This window comes from Ranitomeya variabilis, chromosome 4 (assembly GCF_051348905.1).
Source record: "Ranitomeya variabilis isolate aRanVar5 chromosome 4, aRanVar5.hap1, whole genome shotgun sequence".
NCBI classification, from domain to species: domain Eukaryota; kingdom Metazoa; phylum Chordata; class Amphibia; order Anura; family Dendrobatidae; genus Ranitomeya; species Ranitomeya variabilis.
Window position 1 is genome coordinate 390,445,619 of NC_135235.1, and position 23,104 is coordinate 390,468,722.

Consider the following 23,104-nt stretch of genomic DNA (forward strand, 5'->3'; position numbering starts at 1 on the left):
GGTGCTCCTGATTCAATATGGATATTCAAAAACACTTAACCTACTGATGTCTCAATTAATTTTACTTTTATTGGTATCTATTTTTATTTTTGACATTTACCGGTAGCTGCTGCATTTTCCACCCTAGGCTTATACTCGAGTCAATAAGTTTTCCCAGTTTTTTGTTGCACAATTAGGGGGGTCTGTTTATACTCGGGTCGGCGTATACTCGAGTATATACGGTAAAAGAGCTGAACGCGGTCAGTCAAGCACTACACATTTTCTTCCAAAGCTTCAAGGTTCGCATGTTAGAGTCCTGTCAGACAACACCACGACAGTCTCATATGTGAACTGACAAGGCGGAACACGATCAAAAAAGCTGATGTCTTTTTTCGGTTTAGCCGAGACCCATCTACTTTCTCAGCCATTCATATCAAGGGGAAAGGCAATTCAAAAGCAGACTTCCTGAGCCGTCATGTGCTATTTCAAGGAGAATGGTGTCTCAACCGCCACATATTCAGGAAGATCGTAGAATTATGGGGTCTTCCTCAAATACACCTTTTTGCCATGAGGGAGAACAAGCAGGTGCAAAGATTCGCCTCCCTGAATACAGCAGATCATCCGGACATAGTGGATGCCCTTCAAGCTCCTTGGCAGTTCAAACTGGCATATATGCCTTTCCGCTAATAATGCTGCTACCTCTGGTCATCAGAAAAATTAGGGAAGAGAAGGCAAGGATAATCCTCATTGCACCGTTCTGGCCCAAGAGACCTTGGCTCTCCTGGCTGCGGGCCATGTCCATGACCAACCCATGGGTCCTTCCATCGGTCCCGGATCTACTCTCTCAGGGTCCATGCCGTTATCCTCGAGTGGAGGGTCTCCACTTAACGGCATGGTACTTGAGAGGCAGTTATTAAAATTAAGGGGATTTTCGGAGGGCTTAATTAACACACTCCTGCAGAGTAGGAAAGAATCTACAACAAATATTTATAGTAAAGTATGGAGGAAATTCCTAGAATTCAATACGGGTACCCTCCCTCTCTAGGGAGGTTCTGATCACACCTATTTTAGAATTTCTGCAGAGAGGTAGAGAACTGGGTCTTTTCGCTAGTATGCTAAAGGTTCAGGTATCTGCCTTAGTAGCCCTTTTAGGGTTATAATGTGGCATGAGATAGGTGGGTGTCTAGGTTCATCGCAGCTTGTGAATGAAGCAACCCGGTTCACATTTCTCGGGTTCCTCCCTGGGATCTAAATTTAGTTCTGGATGCCCTAACAGGTTCTCCTTTTGAGCCATTAGAGCAGGGGTCTCAAACTTGGCTGGGTATATGGGCCGCACACAGAAAAACATTTAATTTCAGGGGGCTGCATTATTTGCATGACAAAATATTTTTAGTGATACCATTTTTTTTCTCTATACACCTTTTGAACTGGTCCCTATGTTCTAGTAATGTGCCCCATGCTGGTCCCTATGTTGTAGTAATGTGCCCCATGCTGGTCCCTATGTTGTAGTAATGTGCACCATGCTGGTCCCTATCGTGTAGTAATGCCCCATGCTGTTTCCCATCTTATAGTAATGTGGCCCATCCTGGTCCCATTCTTGTCATTATGTCCCCCATCCATGTCCCCATTTTGCAGACAGATCCCCCATCCATGTCCCCATATTGCAGACATATGCCCCATCCATGTCCCTATATTGCAGACAGATCCCCCATCCAGGTCCCCCCCATATTGCAGACAGGTCCCCCATCCAGGTCCTCACCCATTTTCACATAGACATAACAGAGGAGAAGAAAAAAAAAGATTCTTCTCACCTGTCCTCCATTCAGGCGTCCTTTCTGCTTCATGCGGCCCACCGGCACATAGCCCTCGTAACGATCGCGCTCGCTCCAGCAGCCGCCAACATCCGCGCTGTAGTGCAGTGTATTGCCGTGCAGAGACCGGCTTTCTGCACAGCAATAGTAGTGTCAGCAGGCGGCCTATCAGAGGCCAGCAGCTGACATCTGCTCCTGGCGCAGCGGCGTATGACGTCAATGCCATGCGCAGATAATGATATAAGCTGCTGGCCTCTGATAGGCCGGCGGCTGATACTAGTATTGCTGTGCGGAGAGCCGGTCTCTGCGCGGCAATACACTGCACTACAGCGCGGATGTCGGCGGCTGCTGGAGCGAGCGTGATCGTTACGGGGTCTATGTGCCGGCGGGCCGCATGATGCAGCCGGAGGAGCCACGTGTTTGAGACCCCTTCATTAGAGTCAGTTCCCCTGAAATACATATCATTGAAAACAGCCCTTTTGGTAGCATTGAGATCAGCCAGAAGAGTTAGCGATATCCAGGCTTTTTCCATAGATCCACCCTTCCTGTTAGTATCTCAAGACAAGATTATACTGAAACCAGATCCATTATACCTTCCTAAGGTGGGAGCAAAGTTTCACAGCTCACAGAAGAGCATTCTTCCCTCATTCTTTAGTAATCCTTCCACTCTAGAGGAAGAAAGGTTTCACGCCCTAGACGTGAGGAGGTCTGTCCTGGAATATATAGATAGATCTAGGGCCTAGAGGCAGAGTAGGGCTCTGTCTGTATCCTTCCAGGGCCACAGGAAGGAGTACGGGGTCACAAAGGGCTCCTTATCTTGTTGGATCAGGGATGCAATCTACCTGGCATACTCCGCGAAAGGCGAAAATTCTCCAGAGGGTATAAAGGCGCATTCAGACGAGCGGTGGCATCCTCTTGGGCTGAGAGGGCGGACATCCCAATTGAGCTTATATGTAAGGCCGCAACGTGGTCGGCACAATCCACCTTTTATAACCACTACAGGCTGGATCTTTCATCTTCTTCGGAACTAGCCTTTGGGAGAGCTATCCTCAGTACGGTGGTCCCTCCCAGGTGATGTTTCTCTGAAAATCTCTCATGTGGGTGCTGTCGGGGCGAAGAGCAAAAAGCCAGATTACTTACCGGTAATTCTCTTTTATTGAGTCCACTACAGCACCCACTCACTACCCTCCCAAAGTTAGATATAAATCACGTAATGGTGGTTGGATATAGCAATGTATAAATAAATAAATATATATATATATATATATATATATATATATATATATATATATATTTTTTTTTTTTTTTTTTTTTTTGGACACACCTTCTCATTTAAAGATTTTTCTGTATTTTCATGACTGTGAAAATTGTACATTCACAGTGAAGGCATCAAGACTTTGAATTAACCTGTGTGGAATTATATACTTAACAAAAAAGTGTGAAACAACTGAAATTATGTCTTATATTCTAGGTTCTTCAAAGTTGCCACCTTTTACTTTGATGACTGCTTTGCACACTCTTGGCATTCTCTTGATGAGCTTCAAGTGGTAGTTACCGGGAATGGTCTTCCAACAATCTTGAAGGAGTTCCCAGAGATGCTTAGCACTTGTTGGCCATTTTGCCTTCACTCTGCGGTCCAGCTCACCCCAAACCATCTCGATTGGGTTCAGGTCTGGTGATTGTGGAGGCCAGATTATCTGGCGTAGCACCCCATCACTCTCCTTCTTGGTCAAATAGCCCTTACACAGCCTGGGAGGTGTTTTTGGGGTCACTGTCCTGTTGAAAAATAATGATAGTCCAACTAACGCAAACCGGATGGAATAGCATGTCGCTGCAAGATGCTGTGGTAGTCTTGCTGGTTCAGTATGCCTTCAATTTTGAATAAATCCCCAACAGTATCACGAGCAAAGCCCCCCCACACCATCACACCTCCTCCTCCATGCTTCACGGTGGGAACCAGGCATGTAGAGCCCATCCGTTCACCTCTTCTGCATCACACAAAGACACGGTGGTTAGAACCAAAAATATCAAATTTGGACTTATCAGACCAAAGCACAGATTTCCACTGGTCTAATGTCCATTCCTTGTGTTCTTTAGCCCAAACAAGTCTCTTCTGTTTGTTGCCTGTCCTTAGCAGTGGTTTCCTAGCAGCTATTTTACCTTGAAGGCCTGCTGCACAAAGTCTCCTCTTAACAGTTGCTGTAGAGATGTGTCTGCTGCTAGAACTCGGTGTGGCATTGACCTGGTCTCTAATCTGAGCTGCTGTTAACCTGTGATTTCTGAGGCTGGTGACTTGAATAAACTTATCCTCAGAAGCAGAGGTGACTCTTGGTCTTCCTTTCCTGGGGTGGTCCTCTTGTGAGCCAGTTTCTTTGTAGCGTTTGATGGTTTTTGCCACTGCACTTGGGGACACTTTCAAAGTTTTCCCAATTTTTCAGACTGCCTGACCTTCATTTCTTAAAGTAATCATGGCCACTCGTTTTTCTTTACTTAGCTGTTTTTTTCTTGCAATAATACAAATTCTAACAGTCTATTCAGTAGGACTATCAGCTGTGTATCCACCAGATGTCTGCACTACACAACTGATGGTCCCAACCCCATTTATAAGGCAAGAAATCCCACTTATTAAACCTGACAGGGCACACCTGTGAAGTGAAAACCATTCCCGGTGACTACCTCTTGAAGCTCATCAAGAGAATGCCAAGAGTGTGCAAAGCAGTCATCAAAGCTAAAGGTGGCTACTTTGAAGAACCTAGAATATAAGACATAATTTCAGTTGTTTCACACTTTTTTGTTAAGTATATAATTCAACATGTGTTAATTCATAGTTTTGATGCCTTCAGTGTCAATGTACAATCTTCATAGTCATGAAAATACAGAAAAATCTTTAAAAGAGAAGGTGTGTCCAAGTGTGTGTGTGTGTGTGTGTGTGTGTGTGTGTGTGTGTGTGTGTGTGTGTGTGTATATATATATATATATATATATATATATATATATATATATATATATATATATATACATACTAGATGATGGCCCGATGCGCATCAGGTATTCTAGAATGTATGTGGTTTATTTATGAAGATTTCAGAATAATGCAATGAATACACAGGGTTCGGGTTCCGCCGGGCGCGACCAATAAGCGAAGCGTGGTTCAAATGCCGCGTCAATTCATGGCCGGACTGCGTCTGTCGCTGATTGTTCGTGGCTGGACGCGACCAATTAGTGAAGCCAGGGCCAGCTGCAGGTTTTTGAGGGCCCCGGGCGAAAGTCTCACAGCCCACGTAGCATATAACACAGCCCACGTAGTATATAGCACAGCCACGCAGTATATAGCACAGCCCACGCAGTATATAGCACAGCCCACGCAGTATATAGCACAGCCCACGCAGTATATAGCACAGCCCACACAGTATATAACACAGCCCACGCAGTATATAACACAGCCCACGCAGTATATAACACAGGCCACGTAGTATATAGCACAGCCATGTAGTATATAACACAGCCCACGTAGTATATAACACAGCCCACGTAGTATATAGCAATGTGGGCACCATATCCCCATGAAAAAAAGAATTAAAATAAAAATTAGTTATATACTCACCTTCTGGCGGCCCCCGGATCCAGCCCAGGCCTTTAGCTATGCTTATGGTGACGCTCCATTTCCAGTAATACCTTGCGGCAATAACCCGTGATGATGTAGCGGTCTCGCGAGACTGCTACGTCATCTGGGGTCATTGTCGCAATGCATTCTTGGGACCGGAGCGTCGCGAGGAGCGGGAAAGGCTGGCGCGGATGCTGAAAGGTGAGAATATAATGTTTTGGATTTTTTTATTATTATTATTTTTAACATTATATCTTTTTACTATTGATGCTGCATAGGCAGCATCAATAGTAAAAAGTGAAGCAGCCAACCAGCGATGCGGGATTTCCGTTACAGACAAACAGACGGAAGTGGACCTTAGACAATTATATACAGTGTATCAGTGTATGTATGTATGTGTGTGTGTGTGTGTGTATATATATATATATATATATATATATATATATATATATATATATATATATATATATATATATATATATATATATATTAAATAGTGTGTTATATTTGCACAAAATAAATAGAGACTATGTTATATTTTGACCTAATACTTGGGCGGTTCCTCTGGTACTCTGAAATCCAACTGAGGAGGAGAGGCAGACCGCCCCTTTTATTTCTGTAGGTTTCCTGTTCCTAGGGGCGGATCACTTTCTCTCATGTGGGTGCTGTTGTGGACTAAATAAAAGAGCATTGCCGGTAAGTAATCCGGCTTTTTATGGGCTTGTCGTTGCTTCGTTTTGGGTTCTCTTGAACTTTGGAAGTGTCCTCACATATATTTTTGGGCCTATATCTAGGTTTTTCTCAATTATGCCATATACTAGACATAGGAAATACTAATATATAAGGGTTTTTCAAAATGCTGACATACAATCCTTAATTGTCACCATAGTGAGACTGAAGTATGCACACTTAAATGTACATGTGCTGTATAGTAAGCTGCAATTGAACCACCCAAACCCCAAAATGTTCATTATAAAAATCCCTGCTTGTGTTTTCTGATTTCAAATCTCAATCCTCCATTTTCCTTGCAGGCTCCTAAAGTTATATAGCCCTGCCTGAAGATGGATTACAGCAGGAAACTCTTGACTGAGAGGATATTAAATGTCACTTCGGAGATAATCTACCTGCTAACTGGAGAGGTGAGGGGTCCTGGCAATTATGTGGCATTTTTGGGGTGGTTTCGTTTTAACAGTGGTCATTGTGTGGCAACAATGATCTTGAAACATGAATGTCCATGTTAGTCCAAATACAGCAATACAAATCATGCATTGGTTTTTGTTTTTGCTTGATTGTTTTAGTTTTTTGTCTATTTAAGTGATGGGAAAAAGTAAGAATACTGTAAATGTTTTTGTTTTGTGTCACCATTTTTATTTTTATTTTTTATTGTAGCTGGAGCTGAGTGAGGGCTTGTTTTCCACAAAGTGAACTGAAAATACCAATTTTATCTACATACGATGCATTGATTGCTTATTATTAAATTTTTTTAGGGAAGTGGGGTGCCCAAAAAAATGCAACCCTGGAGTTCTGATTTTTTTTTCTCTTTACACAGTTTACAAATCAGGTTAATTCATTCCATATTTTAATAGATCAGACTTTTACGAATGCGGCAATGTTTTTTTTCTTTTGTTTATTATTTTTAACTGGGTAAGAAGCGAGTGATTTGACTTTTTATATATATTTTTTAATTTTTAATATTTTTAAAAACTGTTTTTCACATCATTGTTTAGTCCACTTAGGCTTTTTTTTGAACCTGTGATCATTTGATCGCTTATACTATATACTTCAGTACCACAATATTGTATATACTGTAGTGTGAACCCCAGTTTCCTATTGGAACTTAGCCTACAGCTGATTTTCATAGGAAGACCAAGATGACGGTTACGGGGGTCTTAAGTGTACTGACAGCTGTCATCCATGTAATCTGTTATGACCCCAATGGCGAGGGTCTCAGAGGAACGTGGAAGTCTGCAGAGTACAAAAATCCAGCTCATAGGGCAGTGGTAACTGGGTTGACCATATATCTACTCCTAACGCCAACACTAGAAGTAGCCGGGGATCATTCCTACGTTGATTCTAGATGACACGCGCCAGCCGGAGAATCTAGCTACCCCTAGTAGAGGAAAACAAAGACCTTTCTTGCCTCCAGAGAAGGGGACCCCAAAGCTGGATAGAAGCCCCCCACAAATAATGACGGTTAGGTAAGAGGAAATGACAAACACAGAAATGAACCAGGTTTAGCACAGAGAGGCCCGCTTACTGATAGCAGAATAAAGAAAGGTAACTTATATGGTCAACAAAAACCCTATCAAAATCCACACTGGAAATTCAAGAACCCCCGAACCGTCTAACGGTCCGGGGGGAGAACACCAGCCCCCCTAGAGCTTCCAGCAAAGGTCAGGATATAGATTTGGAACAAGCTGGACAAAAATACAAAACCAAAACAATTAGCAAAAAGCAAAAGGCAGACTTAGCTGATATAACTGGAACCAGGATCAGTAGACAAGAGCACAGCAGACTAGCTCTGATAACTACGTTGCCAGGCATTGAACTGAAGGTCCAGGGAGCTTATATAGCAACACCCCTAACTAACGACCCAGGTGCGGATAAAAGGAATGACAGAAAAACCAGAGTCAAAAAACTAGTAACCACTAGAGGGAGCAAAAAGCAAATTCACAACAGTACCCCCCCCTTAGTGAGGGGTCACCGAACCCTCACCACGACCACCAGGGCGATCAGGATGAGCGGCATGAAAGGCACGAACTAAATCGGCCGCATGAACATCAGAGGCGACCACCCAGGAATTATCCTCCTGACCATAGCCCTTCCACTTGACCAGGTACTGAAGCCTCCGCCTGGAGAGGCGAGAATCCAAGATCTTCTCCACCACGTACTCCAACTCGCCCTCAACCAACACCGGAGCAGGAGGCTCAGCAGAAGGAACTACAGGCACAATGTACCGCCGCAACAAGGACCTATGAAATACATTGTGAATAGCAAACGACACAGGAAGATCCAGACGAAAAGATACAGGATTAAGGATTTCCAATATCTTGTAAGGCCCAATAAAACGAGGTTTAAATTTGGGAGAGGAGACCTTCATAGGAACAAAGCGGGAAGAAAGCCATACCAAATCCCCAACGCGTAGTCGGGGACCCACACCGCGGCGGCGGTTGGCAAAGCGCTGAGCCTTCTCCTGTGACAACTTCAAGTTGTCCACCACATGATTCCAGATCTGCTGCAACCTATCCACCACAGAATCCACCCCAGGACAGTCAGAAGGCTCCACATGACCCGAAGAAAAGCGAGGATGGAAACCAGAGTTGCAGAAAAAAGGCGAAACCAAGGTGGCGGAACTAGCCCGATTATTAAGGGCAAACTCAGCCAACGGCAAGAATGTCACCCAATCGTCCTGATCAGCAGAGACAAAACACCTCAAATAAGCCTCCAAAGTCTGATTGGTTCGCTCCGTCTGTCCATTAGTCTGAGGATGGAAAGCAGACGAAAACGACAAATCAATGCCCATCCTACTACAAAAGGATCGCCAGAACCTGGAAACGAACTGGGATCCTCTGTCTGACACAATATTCTCAGGGATGCCGTGCAAACGAACCACGTTCTGGAAAAACACAGGAACCAGATCGGAAGAGGAAGGCAGCTTAGGCAAAGGAACCAAATGGACCATCTTGGAGAAGCGATCACATATCACCCAGATAACGGACATGCCCTGAGATAGCGGAAGATCAGAAATGAAATCCATGGAGATATGTGTCCAAGGTCTCTTCGGGACAGGCAAGGGCAAGAGCAAACCGCTGGCACGAGAACAGCAAGGCTTAGCTCGAGCACAAATCCCACAGGACTGCACAAATGACCGCACATCCCTTGACAAGGAAGGCCACCAAAAGGACCTGGCCACCAGATCTCTGGTGCCAAAAATTCCCGGGTGACCTGCCAACACAGAGGAATGAACCTCGGAAATGACTCTGCTGGTCCACTTATCCGGGACAAACAGTCTGTCAGGTGGACAAGACTCAGGCCTATCAGCCTGAAATCTCTGCAACACACGTCGCAGATCCGGAGAAATAGCTGACAAGATAACTCCATCTTTAAGAATACCAACAGGATCAGCGACTCCAGGAGCATTAGGCACAAAGCTCCTAGAAAGAGCATCGGCCTTCACATTCTTAGAACCTGGTAAATACGAGACAACAAAATCAAAGCGGGAGAAAAACAATGACCAGCGGGCCTGTCTCGGATTAAGGCGTTTAGCAGACTCGAGATACATCAGATTTTTGTGATCAGTCAAGACCACCACACGATGCTTAGCACCCTCGAGCCAATGACGCCACTCCTCAAATGCCCATTTCATGGCCAACAACTCCCGATTGCCCACATCATAATTTCGCTCGGCAGGCGAAAACTTCCTAGAGAAAAAGGCACAAGGTTTCATAACAGAGCAACCAGGGCCTCTCTGCGACAAAACGGCCCCTGCCCCAATCTCTGAAGCATCCACCTCAACCTGAAAGGGAAGTGAGACGTCAGGCTGGCACAAAACAGGCGCCGAAGTAAACCGGCGTTTCAACTCCTGGAAAGCCTCCACGGCAGCAGGAGCCCAGTTAGCTACATCGGAGCCCTTCTTGGTCATATCCGTCAAAGGTTTCACAATGCTAGAAAAATTAGCGATAAAACGACGGTAGAAGTTAGCGAAGCCCAAGAACTTCTGAAGACTCTTAACTGACGAGGGCTGAGTCCAATCAAGAATAGCTCGGACCTTGACTGGGTCCATCTCCACAGCAGAAGGGGAAAAAATGAACCCCAAAAAGGGAACCTTCTGTACACCAAAGAGACACTTAGAGCCCTTGACAAACAAAGAATTTTCACGCAAAATTTTAAAGACCAACCTGACCTGCTCCACATGCGAATCCCAATTATCAGAAAAAAACAAAATATCATCCAGATAAACAATCAAAAATTTATCCAGATACTTCCGGAAAATGTCATGCATAAAGGACTGAAAAACTGAAGGCGCATTGGAGAGCCCAAAAGGCATCACCAAGTACTCAAAATGACCTTCGGGCGTATTGAATGCGGTTTTCCATTCATCACCTTGCTTAATGCGCACAAGGTTGTACGCACCACGAAGGTCTATCTTGGTGAACCACTTGGCACCCTTAATCCGGGCAAACAAGTCAGACAACAGCGGCAAAGGATACTGAAATTTGACAGTGATCTTATTTAAAAGCCGATAATCAATACAAGGTCTCAAAGATCCGTCCTTTTTTGCCACAAAAAAGAATCCCGCACCAAGAGGAGAAGAAGACGGACGAATATGTCCTTTCTCCAGAGACTCCTTGATATATGAACGCATAGCGGTATGTTCAGGTACCGACAGATTAAACAGTCTTCCCTTAGGAAATTTACTGCCTGGGATCAAATCTATAGCACAGTCACAGTCCCTATGAGGAGGCAGTGCACTGGACTCAGACTCACTGAAGACATCCTGATAATCAGACAAATACTCCGGAACTTCCGAAGGCGTAGAAGAAGCAATAGACACAGGCAGGGAATCCCCATGAATATCACGACAGCCCCAACTTGAGACTGACATAGCCTTCCAGTCCAGGACTGGATTATGAGTCTGTAACCATGGCAGCCCTAAAACAACCAAATCATGCATTTTATGTAAAACCAGGAAACGTATCACCTCGCGGTGTTCAGGAGTCATGCACATGGTAACCTGTGTCCAATACTGCGGTTTATTTGCTGCCAATGGTGTAGCATCAATACCCCTAAGAGGAATAGGATTTTCTAATGGTTCAAGAGTAAAACCACAGCGCTTAGCAAATGAGAGATCCATGAGACTCAGGGCAGCACCTGAATCTACAAACGCCATGACAGGATAAGATGACAGTGAGCAAATCAAAGTTACAGACAGAATAAATTTAGGTTGCAAATTACCAACGGTGACAGGACTAACAACCTTAGCTATACGTTTAGAGCATGCTGAGATAACATGTGTAGAATCACCACAGTAGTAGCACAAGCCATTCCGGCGTCTATGAATTTTCCGCTCATTTCTAGTCACGATTCTATCACATTGCATTAAATCAGGTGTCTGTTCAGACAACACCATGAGGGAATTTGCAGTTTTTCTATCACATTGCACCGAATTAGGTGTCTGTTCAGACAACACCATGAGGGAATTTGCGGTTTTGCGCTCCCGCAACCGCCGGTCAATTTGAATAGCCAGTGCCATAGTATCATTCAGACCTGTGGGAATGGGAAAACCCACCATAACATTCTTAATGGCTTCAGAAAGGCCATTTCTAAAATTAGCGGCCAGTGCACACTCGTTCCAATGTGTCAGCACGGACCATTTCCGAAATTTTTGGCAATACACTTCAGCCTCGTCCTGCCCCTGAGACATAGCCAGCAAGGCCTTTTCTGCCTGAATCTCAAGATTGGGTTCCTCATAAAGTAAACCGAGCACCAGAAAAAACGCATCAAGATCAGCCAATGCCGGATCTCCTGGCGCCAGCGAAAAAGCCCAATCCTGAGGGTCGCCCCGTAAGAACGAAATAACAATTTTTACTTGCTGAGCAGAATCTCCAGATGAACAGGGTCTCAGGGACAAAAACAATTTACAATTATTCACGAAATTCCTAAACTTAAACCTGTCTCCGGAAAACAGTTCAGGAATCGGTATTTTAGGTTCTGACCTAGGATTTCTGATAACATAGTCTTGTATGCCCTGCACACGAGTAGCCAGCTGGTCCACACTTGTAATCAAGGTCTGGACATTCATGTCTGCAGCAAGCATAGCCACTCTGAGGTAAAGGGGAAGAAGAAAAAAAAAAAAAAAAAAAAAAAAACTCAGAATCTTCTTTCTTATAATCCCTCTTCTGCAATGCATTAAACATTTAATACTGGCCTGGCAAACTGTTATGACCCCAATGGCGAGGGTCTCAGAGGAACGTGGAAGTCTGCAGAGTACAAAAATCCAGCTCATAGGGCAGTGGTAACTGGGTTGACCATATATCTACTCCTAACGCCAACACTAGAAGTAGCCGGGGATCATTCCTACGTTGATTCTAGATGACACGCGCCAGCCGGAGAATCTAGCTACCCCTAGTAGAGGAAAACAAAGACCTTTCTTGCCTCCAGAGAAGGGGACCCCAAAGCTGGATAGAAGCCCCCCACAAATAATGACGGTTAGGTAAGAGGAAATGACAAACACAGAAATGAACCAGGTTTAGCACAGAGAGGCCCGCTTACTGATAGCAGAATAAAGAAAGGTAACTTATATGGTCAACAAAAACCCTATCAAAATCCACACTGGAAATTCAAGAACCCCCGAACCGTCTAACGGTCCGGGGGGAGAACACCAGCCCCCCTAGAGCTTCCAGCAAAGGTCAGGATATAGATTTGGAACAAGCTGGACAAAAATACAAAACCAAAACAATTAGCAAAAAGCAAAAGGCAGACTTAGCTGATATAACTGGAACCAGGATCAGTAGACAAGAGCACAGCAGACTAGCTCTGATAACTACGTTGCCAGGCATTGAACTGAAGGTCCAGGGAGCTTATATAGCAACACCCCTAACTAACGACCCAGGTGCGGATAAAAGGAATGACAGAAAAACCAGAGTCAAAAAACTAGTAACCACTAGAGGGAGCAAAAAGCAAATTCACAACAGTAATCCATCAATCTTCTATGATTGCATCAAAGGGGGCTGATGGGAGCTGATGCATGTGGGCATCAGCACATGTTTCTTTTAAACTCCAATTTCAAAAAGTGACAGCAGCATTTAAGTGGTTGACAGCTGGAACTCAGTGCCATTCCTACTTGTTAGAGACACATAATAGCCATCTAATATAGTCAGTATCTGCCGCGTGTGGAGGGCGCTTCCCGCAAATTGACATGTTGTTGGCAGGAAGGAGTTAAACACTTACATTTAGTGTTTAGGGCTAAAACGAGCATCATTACATAGGGTATTATATCGCTCTTAGTACATTTTATGGGTAAATCCTGGTGACAGGTTCCCTTTAACTGCTGCAGGGAAAATACAGTATTCTTTTCAGCCTTTTAGATGAGTAGCTGTTCACCTAATGCAAAGTCTGAGCCCGCCATAACAGGAACTAATTGTTCAGGGCGGTACTGACGTAGAGGGTGGTCCTTAGTGTTGCTGTAATAGTGCAGCGATTTATTACAAATTACAAGTCTGTATGTGGTTGTCTGTAATGTGATACTGTTGGAGAGCAGAGATCCATGTCAGGGTCATAGGCTGTCATGAAAAGCAGTACCGTAGCACACATCGGCACTGTTACGACTCTTCTGACATGTCCTTGTTTCTACAAGCTGTGAAAAACCCAACCGCGATAACTTGAAATCCTAGAGAAAAATATATAAACCAAAAAAGAGAACAAGGACCCCTAAAATGTAACTTTTATTAAAGCAAATTTAAAAAGACTATATTTATCCAAAAATCAGATAAAAAAGTATTAAATGTACCTATTAGACCCTAGGTCAAACTACAATGAATCCTGCCTGACAGTGGAGGTAGACACCCTAATTTACTGCGGTAGGTGCCCCCACTCGACGACGGCTAACCCTAGGGTCCTGACAGTCCCTTCAATTAGGGATAGACAAAAGATAATGTCCCAAAAACACCACCGATACCCGTAAGAGAAAAAGAAAAAAACAAAACAAAACACAAAAATAACCCCCAAAAAATGAATATAAATAACAAAAAATGAATTATCTAAATGTACTTAATCAATGTACCAGAGGGAGCAATACAGAGCACAATGACTAAAGAACAGTGCCCACCTCAGGGTAATATCAAGTAAACCCACATACGGGTACACAGAGTGCAAAGATATATATTTTGTCCAAGAAAGATATAAAAATGTACGGCACAAAAAAGTGCCTAAAACGAACAGTCAATAAGACATTAAATATTTTATACGCACTCCTCTATCTATTAAATGAGGTCCAATCTTGTCTTACTGTATAATATACCAATGCTAGATATGAAAAGCAAAATGGCCAATATATGTCCACAAGAATACTTATGATATAATGATCAACAGTCTCTTAACCACGACAAGATATGGACAAATATGATCTTTCAGGTAGCAAGGGCGAAGCCACACTGCCAGGCAGGATTCATTGTAGTTTGACCTAGGGTCTAATAGTTACATTTAATACTTTTTTATCTGATTTTTGGATAAATATAGTCTTTTTAAATTTGCTTTAATAAAAGTTACATTTTAGGGGTCCTTGTTCTCTTTTTTGGTTTATATATTTTTCTCTAGGATTTCAAGTTATCGCGGTTGGGTTTTCAGTTCTTGTCTTGTGATGGCCAGTTTTCTCTCGGGACCACTGGACAATAGGAGATGGCTTGATGATGCAAGAGAGGTATTTTCTGACATTGATGGTCCGAGTGGTTCTTCATCTACCCCGACTTTAAGGTCACTGTTCTCAGATCTATTAGCAGCATACAAGAATAACATTAAGTCTTGGTGGGAGGTCCAGTCCCTAGATAATAACATCAAACACAAAATTGTACCACGTGGTCTTAGGATACATCTGTTACCAGCCCCTAGGTGTGTGTCTCCCACATTGCTATCTAAGTGGGAAGAGGAATCAGTTGCCTCATCTTTGAGGTTCATGCATATTCTCCTAGAAGAGGAGAAGAAGACATTGGAAAATTCTTCTGCTAAAATAAAGGAGCTTGTGGATAATATCTTGAAGTTTAAGAGTGACCCTGAGTTTACAAATAAGGAAGAAGCCCGTAAAAACTCTGTAGAGAAATTCCATCTAGAAATTAAAGAGAGGAAGCATAAACGCTTCGTGAAAGACTGTTCAGAGTTCAAGGAAAAAAGGGCCTATCCTTCCTTACAGGTCACTACGACAACAGGGGTGGATATTTCCTCCTCGGATATTGACTCCTCAGATTTAGATTCAGCACCGAGGGGGGCTACATCTAAACAATTCTCTAGACCTAAAAGTCGTGGTCGGAGGGGTGGACGAAGATGGCAAAATTATGGTACGGACAGGGGTTATCAACCCTCTACCTCCTCATCTTCCTCTTTTTTAGAGGATCGGGGGGGATTTATGTACCATCTACGGAACCGAAACCCCATAAGTTATCAGAAATAGGGACACAATTTGAACAGGATGATAACCAGATTATCAATCTTTCATCATATCTCTTGACCATGACTGAAAAACAGGTATTGAAAAAGGGCTTAACTTTTGTCCCTACGATGCGATTTGACCCGTTCACCTGGATTAAAGACCTTAACCTCTTCACCAGGAAGCTCAGATGGAGACATTTCTTTCACAAAAATGACGTACAGAAATGTCAACAAATGGGCATTTCAGTTGATGACTTAACTGACCTTGAAATACTTACTGAACTGAGTGAGGAAGGCAGTAGGGTTGCGGGTGAGGGTCCCTTTTCGGATCTTAAACCGATCAGTAGAAGGATGCCACCGTCTAGTGACTTTGGCAGCATTGATGTGTTCCAGAAACTGGTGACGGATGAGATTAATAACATTATTCCGAGTTTTGACTCTACTCGTCCTAATTTGACCAATTCAGAGAGGAAATCTCTTAATGATCTTAGGAACAATACATCTATAGTTGTCAAGCCTTCCGATAAAGGTGGAAATATCGTTGTCATGGATCATGTGAACTATACTCAGATGTGCATCTCTATTTTATCTGATGGGTCATCTTATGAGATACTGAAAAGTGACCCCACGGTGGATTATACCACTGAGCTGTCAAGGATTTTGACACGGGCCTTTGAGTCAAGACTTATATCTAAAAATGAACTTAGTTGTCTTCTACCCAAATTCCCTATGGTTTCAACCTTCTATGCCTTACCTAAGATCCATAAGGGGTATAGTCCCCTTAAAGGACGCCCGATTGTGTCGCGGTTTGATGCCTTATCTCAAAATTCGAGCATCTATTTGGATAGACTATTAAGACCTTTTGTCACAGCCCTCCCTTCATATATTAGGGACACCAGTGATCTGTTGACCAAATTGGAGGGGGTCCTAGTTGAGCCTGATACCATCATCGCCTCCATAGATGTGGAGGCGCTGTACAGTAGTATTCGACACAATGATGGACTTAAGGCTATTGGACATTTTCTCAGCAGTAGAGGGGTTAATTGTGGATGTCACAATGCATTTTTACTTGAACTTCTTGAATTCGTTCTGAAGCGGAATTACTTCCTTTTTGGCGGGAAATATTACCACCAGCTCAGGGGCACAGCGATGGGGAGCCCATGTGCCCCCACTTACGCTAATCTGCTCCTGGGCTGGTGGGAGGACACCTTCGTCTTTAGGGACGAGGATGAGACATGGAGCCCCAGGACTATTTTCTGGGGCCGTTTTATCGATGACATTCTTGTCCTATGGAGGGGGGATGCCTGTTCCTTTACTGGTTTCTTACAGTATCTCAACACTACCATCGAAGGTCTTTTTTTCACCTATGAGATCGGTGGGCAGAGCATCAACTTTCTCGATGTTCAAATCTATAGACAAGTGGATGGCTCTCTCAGTACAACTATATTTCGTAAACCGACAGCTACTAATAGCTTGCTGAGGTGGGAGAGCCACCACCCCTTTCCGCTAAAGAGGGGTATCCCTAAGGGACCGTTCCTGCGACTTCGTAGGAACTGTTCCTCCTTGAATTAATTTGAAAGAAAGTCACTTGAACTTAAGAGTCGCTTCAGGGATAGGGGCTCTCCGTATGACGTGATAGATTCTGCTTATCTTTCAGCACATAGGTCCAATAGAACATCATTGCTGGTACCAAGGACCAGAACTGAGGGGTCAACCATCACACGATGGGACTTTCGATGACCAGTCTAGTAGGGTCTATGAGATTTTTAAACGACATTGGCAGATACTCAAATCAGACCCTGTTACTGGTAGTTTTGTGTCCACACATCCGTCAATCACGTACAGGAGGGGAAGGTCTATTAAGGACAGTATTGTTCATAGTCATTTTATCCCCCCCAAGAAACAGAGTACGTGGCTTGCTAACAGATCTACTGGGACCTTTAAATGTGGACATTGCTCTTTCTGTAAGTACATTGATGTGTCTAAAACTTTCAATAGTTCTGCCACAGGCAGGATATTTTCTATCAGACAGTTTGCTAATTGTAAAACTGTAGGCCTGGTGTATCTCTGTACGTGCTCCTGCCCAAGGGATATGTTGGGAAAACCAAACGTGAACTCCGGGTTCGCATTAGCGAACACCTTGGAGATATTAGACACGGCAGGGACACACCGGTCGCACGACACATCAACACTGAGCATGGTGGAGACAATGGGTCTCTATCCTTTAAGGTTATTGAAGTGATTGCTCCCTCGGCCAGATTGGGGGACTGGGATAGGAGGATACTGCAACGTGAGTCTAGGTGGATCTATCTACTCAAATCTATGAGCCCTGTGGGCCTAAATGAACAGTTATCCTTTGCTAGTTTCATCTAGTCATCTATGGTGGCTATCCGATATTTGAACATATGGCCTTGTATATTTATATACTTTATTTATAGTTAGGGTCTTATAATTTGACTCTTTGGCATTCTGTATTCATCTTTTGACTTTATTTATTCTTTGTTTTTGTTTTTTGTCCGAAAAAGGCCACGCACCAGTTTGGTTTTTTTTACAGCAGTTTATGAATTGTAGCGGCGGCTTCATGATAGTTTGCCACATTTAGTGTGTTATCTTATTAACCTGCTCATCTTTACTGCTGTTCCGCCTGTAGTAGTATTCTGTTACCGCATAGCACGGTTTGGTACTAGTGATACGCATGCGCGGCTGCTTCGGCCATGTTTCTGTAGCCGTATAGAGCCGCGTCTCCATTGTCTAGTAGATCTGCCTCATTGGCATTCTGCTTCGGCATAGCGCTTCCGGGCGCCATGCGTGCGTGGTGGTATCGGCCATCTTTCTGTGGCCGTATTGAGCCGTTTTCTCCATTTTCTATTAGTCGGCTTTTGTTATTTTTGGTTCACCGCAGTGCGTGTCAGTTCGCATCAGGCGCTGTGTATCTTAAAGCGCCATAACGACGTCAGTTCCGGCACACTCCACGTGGGTTTGATGCCGGCGTTTTCAGAGTGCCACCCTCCTGTGTTTGGTATAAAGGCGGATATGGTGAGTGGCTTACATCTCAACAGCTCCTTTACCTTGTGTGGCTGCCTAACCCCTGATCAACCTCCGTCATTCCTTATGGGGGGGAAACGCGTCGGGCATTGTTTTGGGGACTGTATGACAGATGCCGGTTACATTTATCTGCATGAAACCGTCTAAGTCTCTGGTAGTAGCTGGGAGACTTCAGCAAATAGATGAGTACACTGGTGACCATTTTTTTCTTTTCTATTTGCACCAATAGGACGATTGAGTCCTTTAATCCTCATTATATGTACATTGGGGAATTCTCCTTATATTGGTACCGAATATTGGTTGTGGCTTCGCCCTTGCTACCTGAAAGATCATATTTGTCCATATCTTGTTGTGGTTAAGAGACTGTTGATCATTATATCATAAGTATTCTTGTGGACATATATTGGCCATTTTGCTTTTCATATCTAGCATTGGTATATTATACAGTAAGACAAGACTGGACCTCATTTAATAGATAGAGGAGTGCGTATAAAATATTTAATGTCTTATTGACTGTTCGTTTTAGGCACTTTTTTGTGCCGTACATTTTTATATCTTTCTTGGACAAAATATATATCTTTGCACTCTGTGTACCCGTATGTGGGTTTACTTGATATTACCCTGAGGTGGGCACTGTTCTTTAGTCATTGTGCTCTGTATTGCTCCCTCTGGTACATTGATTAAGTACATTTAGATAATTCATTTTTTGTTATTTATATTCATTTTTTGGGGGTTATTTTTGCATTTTGTTTTTGTTTTTTTCTTTTTCTCTTACGGGTATCGGTGGTGTTTTTGGGACATTATCTTTTGTCTATCCCTAATTGAATGGACTGTCAGGACCCTAGGGTTAGCCGTCGTCGAGTGGGGGCACCTACCGCAGTAAATTAGGGTGTCTACCTCCACTGTCAGGCAGTTGGCATTATAGGGAGTTCACAGTAGGGCTCACCAGCCTTTTCTTGATTGTAGGTACTTTCTAGGGCGTTTAAGGGTGAGCCGTCTATGAGTGGGGGCTCCTACCGCAGTAAAGTAGGGTGCCTACCTCCACTGCCAGGCAGGATTCATTGTAGTTTGACCTAGGGTCTAATAGGTACATTTAATACTTTTTTATCTGATTTTTGGATAAATATAGTCTTTTTAAATTTGCTTTAATAAAAGTTACATTTTAGGGGTCCTTGTTCTCTTTTTTGGTTTATATATGTTTCTACAAGCTGTCCAAGTTCGGAGGTTCACTCCTTTCATTGCTCATCTAAGACATTAGGGGACAGTTATCAAGGTAAATGGGCCAGAATTCTGAAGCAGTGTGCCCTAATGTGTCTTTCATGGCATTTTTATTTTTGGTTTTAGACATTTCTGCTCCTTGTCTGAGAAGAAGCATGGTCCAAGGCTCAAATCCAAGCAGCAAAATTTTTTGTGTGCAAATTTCTGGCATGGAGTAGGCTAATTTATAGATGGCATTAACTTAGATTAGACAGTCTAATAATGCACCAAATTTATCATATCATATCGCATTTTTGGACTGTCAAGTCTTAGTTTGCAATACCTAAAAGTTTAGGCCCTCATACACATCAAATTAGTGTCATCCGAACTCGCGGATGTTGACAGGACCAACAGTCTAATGTGCATGGCTGTTCTGATCGGGAAGATGATGATCACACATGTCCATTTTCGGACTGCTAATTGAATTGTTCTCCCGGAGATCAGCCACCGGCCAACATGTCAGTCAGCGGCTTTCTCATAGAGAACATTGGTGTGAAGTCTAAGATGGCTGTGGGCCGAAGCATCATTCCGCCAACAGCCATCCAATGTATATGTCTGGCTTTGACCGTCTAGATAAATACACAAAGACAATAAACTCACCATCCTGAATGTGGATTTGTGGTTGACAAAGCAGAGGCAGTAAATTAGTTTATTTTCCGTTTGCTTTGGCTGTGACTAATGGTGATGCTGTGTCGCCTTCCCTTTTGCCTAAGTGCGAAATGTAAATATGACAAAAAGGAGGTCACATACAGGGGCTAATTTAGAAAGGCTGGGCTCCATTCTAATTTAAATATAACAATACATATTAGCTAATAAAATGGAAAAAAAACAAAACAAAAACGTTTTATATGATGCTTACACTATATAAATAAGCATGGTACATAGCAGTACATCAGTGACATACATGCCTATGGGTCTCGCAGATTATGCATGTGTTGTCAATTGGAAGAGGTGACTAAGCCACTGCCATACATCTGTGATGGCGGCTCATTGTCCTTGAGAATAAAGTACCGGCATATTGAAATCAATCGATCGAGCCTGTTCCTTCATTTCCCTAACACCTGCGGAGATCACGTTCAGCAAACATTAATCCTATGTTTATGGGCAGCTAAATATTTAAATTACTACAGTATTATGTAGAGTTTGTGCACACTTTGCAGTTCTAATGTGGCTTGATGATGGTTTTGCCACAATTCTAGCAAAACTACAGTGAAAATCACTGGATCAACAAAAATTACAGTTAATTCCCCATCAAATCCTTAGTCAATGTCCATTGGTGATTGTACCATAGGTCCTGGGAAACACGTGCCCCCTTTCTTAGTCAAGAGCACTAAAGTGGCAATTGGAAAATATGGGGATGCCAAAAAGGTGATTAATGACGCATGGGCAGTGCTTTATAATTTTGCGGTGAATGGCATTTGTTATTCATCGCCCCTGTTTGTGCCTTTCTGTGACAGATGCCCAAATTGTGAATACTGGCAATGTGGAACTAAGGAGGCACTAAAGCGGTAATGATTAGCAGTAGACACTGATACACTAAATTTTGTGCCCTTTTGACTTGTAACAGACTCGTGTGTTTTGCGACACTTGAAAAGGACTTTTCATCAATTTAGCATTGTTTAACTGTCCACATCATGGGAAAATGGCTGCAGAGCTGAGTAAAACATGTTTTTTGTATTTTAATTTCTCATTGTTGCAAATATTACTTTGCAAAGTTCAGCTACTAATCTATGTTAAATTCTACAGGGTATTACCAGAAATTTCCAGATGTCATTTCACAGTGCTGTCAGATATCATTCTTCCCCCTCACTGACTGCTGTGAGATGATATCTGGAAGTGTTTGTAATGACTCATAACGCTGCACAGACTGTGTGGAGATACATAGCTCAGCTCTGCAGTATCTCTATACAGTAGCTGCCGAGTTATGCATCATTTCAAACACTTAAAGATCTCATTTTGCATTGCAGTCAGCTCTCAGCCTAGCCCCAGTGTAGTGAGATGACATCTGGAAAGGGTAGTAATGACACAGAACTCAGCTTTGCTATGTCTCAACACAGTAACAGCAGAGTTCAGGAAGGAGGGAGAGTGTGTTCTTTTCTCTTCTGTATAACACTGACTGCTTATAATTTGTCAACCTCATGCAGAGAGACAAGTGCATCCCGATAGATACAAATCTCTGGTAACACCCAGTTAAACTGTACCATGTAATATAACCTAAACTATGCAAACTAATATCTCCGCTACAGAGAGAGAAATTAAAGAATATAAATACGGTACTCATCTCTGCATCCATTATTGCAAGATGTGCCAGATTAATATGCTCAATCTGGTGAAAGGTCTTCTTTAACCGCCTTCACAACAAATGATGTATATTTATGTCATACAGTGGGGAAAAAAGTATTTAGTCAGCCACCGATTGTGCAAGTTTTCCCACTTAAAAAGATGAGAGAGGCCTGTAATTGACATCATAGGTAGATCGCAAAATGAGAAAACAAATCCAGAAAATCGCCTTGTCTGATTTGGCAAGATTTATTTAGCAAATTATGGTGGAGTATAAGTATAAGTATTCGGTCACCTAAAAAGATGCAAGATTTCTGGCTCTCACAGACCTGTCTTCTTTAACCCCTTTCTGCCATCCAACGTACTATTCTGTCCATGTGACCTGGGCCCTAATTCCCATTGACGGAATAGTACGTCACATGCGATCAGCCGCGCTGTCATGATCTCCATGGCCAGAGAACTAGCATAAGCCTCTATAGGAACAAGCTCTTGGAAGATGTAACTATACTGACCATGAACTAAACCTACCGCATCATCTAGAAGTAGCCAGGTAGCATGTCCTACTTTTTATCCCTATATGCCCAGCGCCGGCCGGAGAACTAAATAATGCTAGCAGAGGGAAATATAAGACCTGACTCACCTCTAGAGAAATGCCCAAAAAGGAGACAGAGGCCCCCCACATATATTGGCGGTGATATGAGATGAAACAACAAACGCAGCAGGAAAATAGTTTTAGCAAATTTGAGGTCCGCTTTCTAGATAGCAGAAGACAGAAAGCATACTTTCATGGTCAGTAGAAAACCCTAACAAAACACATCCAGAAATTACTTTAGGACTCTGGCATTAACTCATAATACCAGAGTGGCAATTCCTGATCAACAAGAGCTTTCCAGACACAGTAACGAAACTGCAGCTGTGAACTGGAACCAAAATACAAAAACAAAACATGGACGAATGTCCAACTTATCTAGTAGATGTCTGGGAGCAG

General features: G+C 43.1%; 1 protein-coding gene across 9 annotated transcripts in view; it reads left to right on the forward strand.

Moving 5' to 3' along the window:
* Positions 1-23,104, forward strand: part of LOC143767165 (uncharacterized) — a 127,814-nt gene that overhangs the window by 40,626 nt on the left and 64,084 nt on the right. For all 9 annotated transcript variants that reach the window (XM_077255233.1, XM_077255240.1, XM_077255234.1 and 6 more), the window contains one exon: positions 6,426-6,533. In XM_077255233.1, coding sequence (XP_077111348.1) covers positions 6,456-6,533 — 78 coding nt within the window. In that variant the 5' untranslated portion in view covers positions 6,426-6,455. The remainder of the gene's footprint in view (positions 1-6,425; positions 6,534-23,104) is intronic.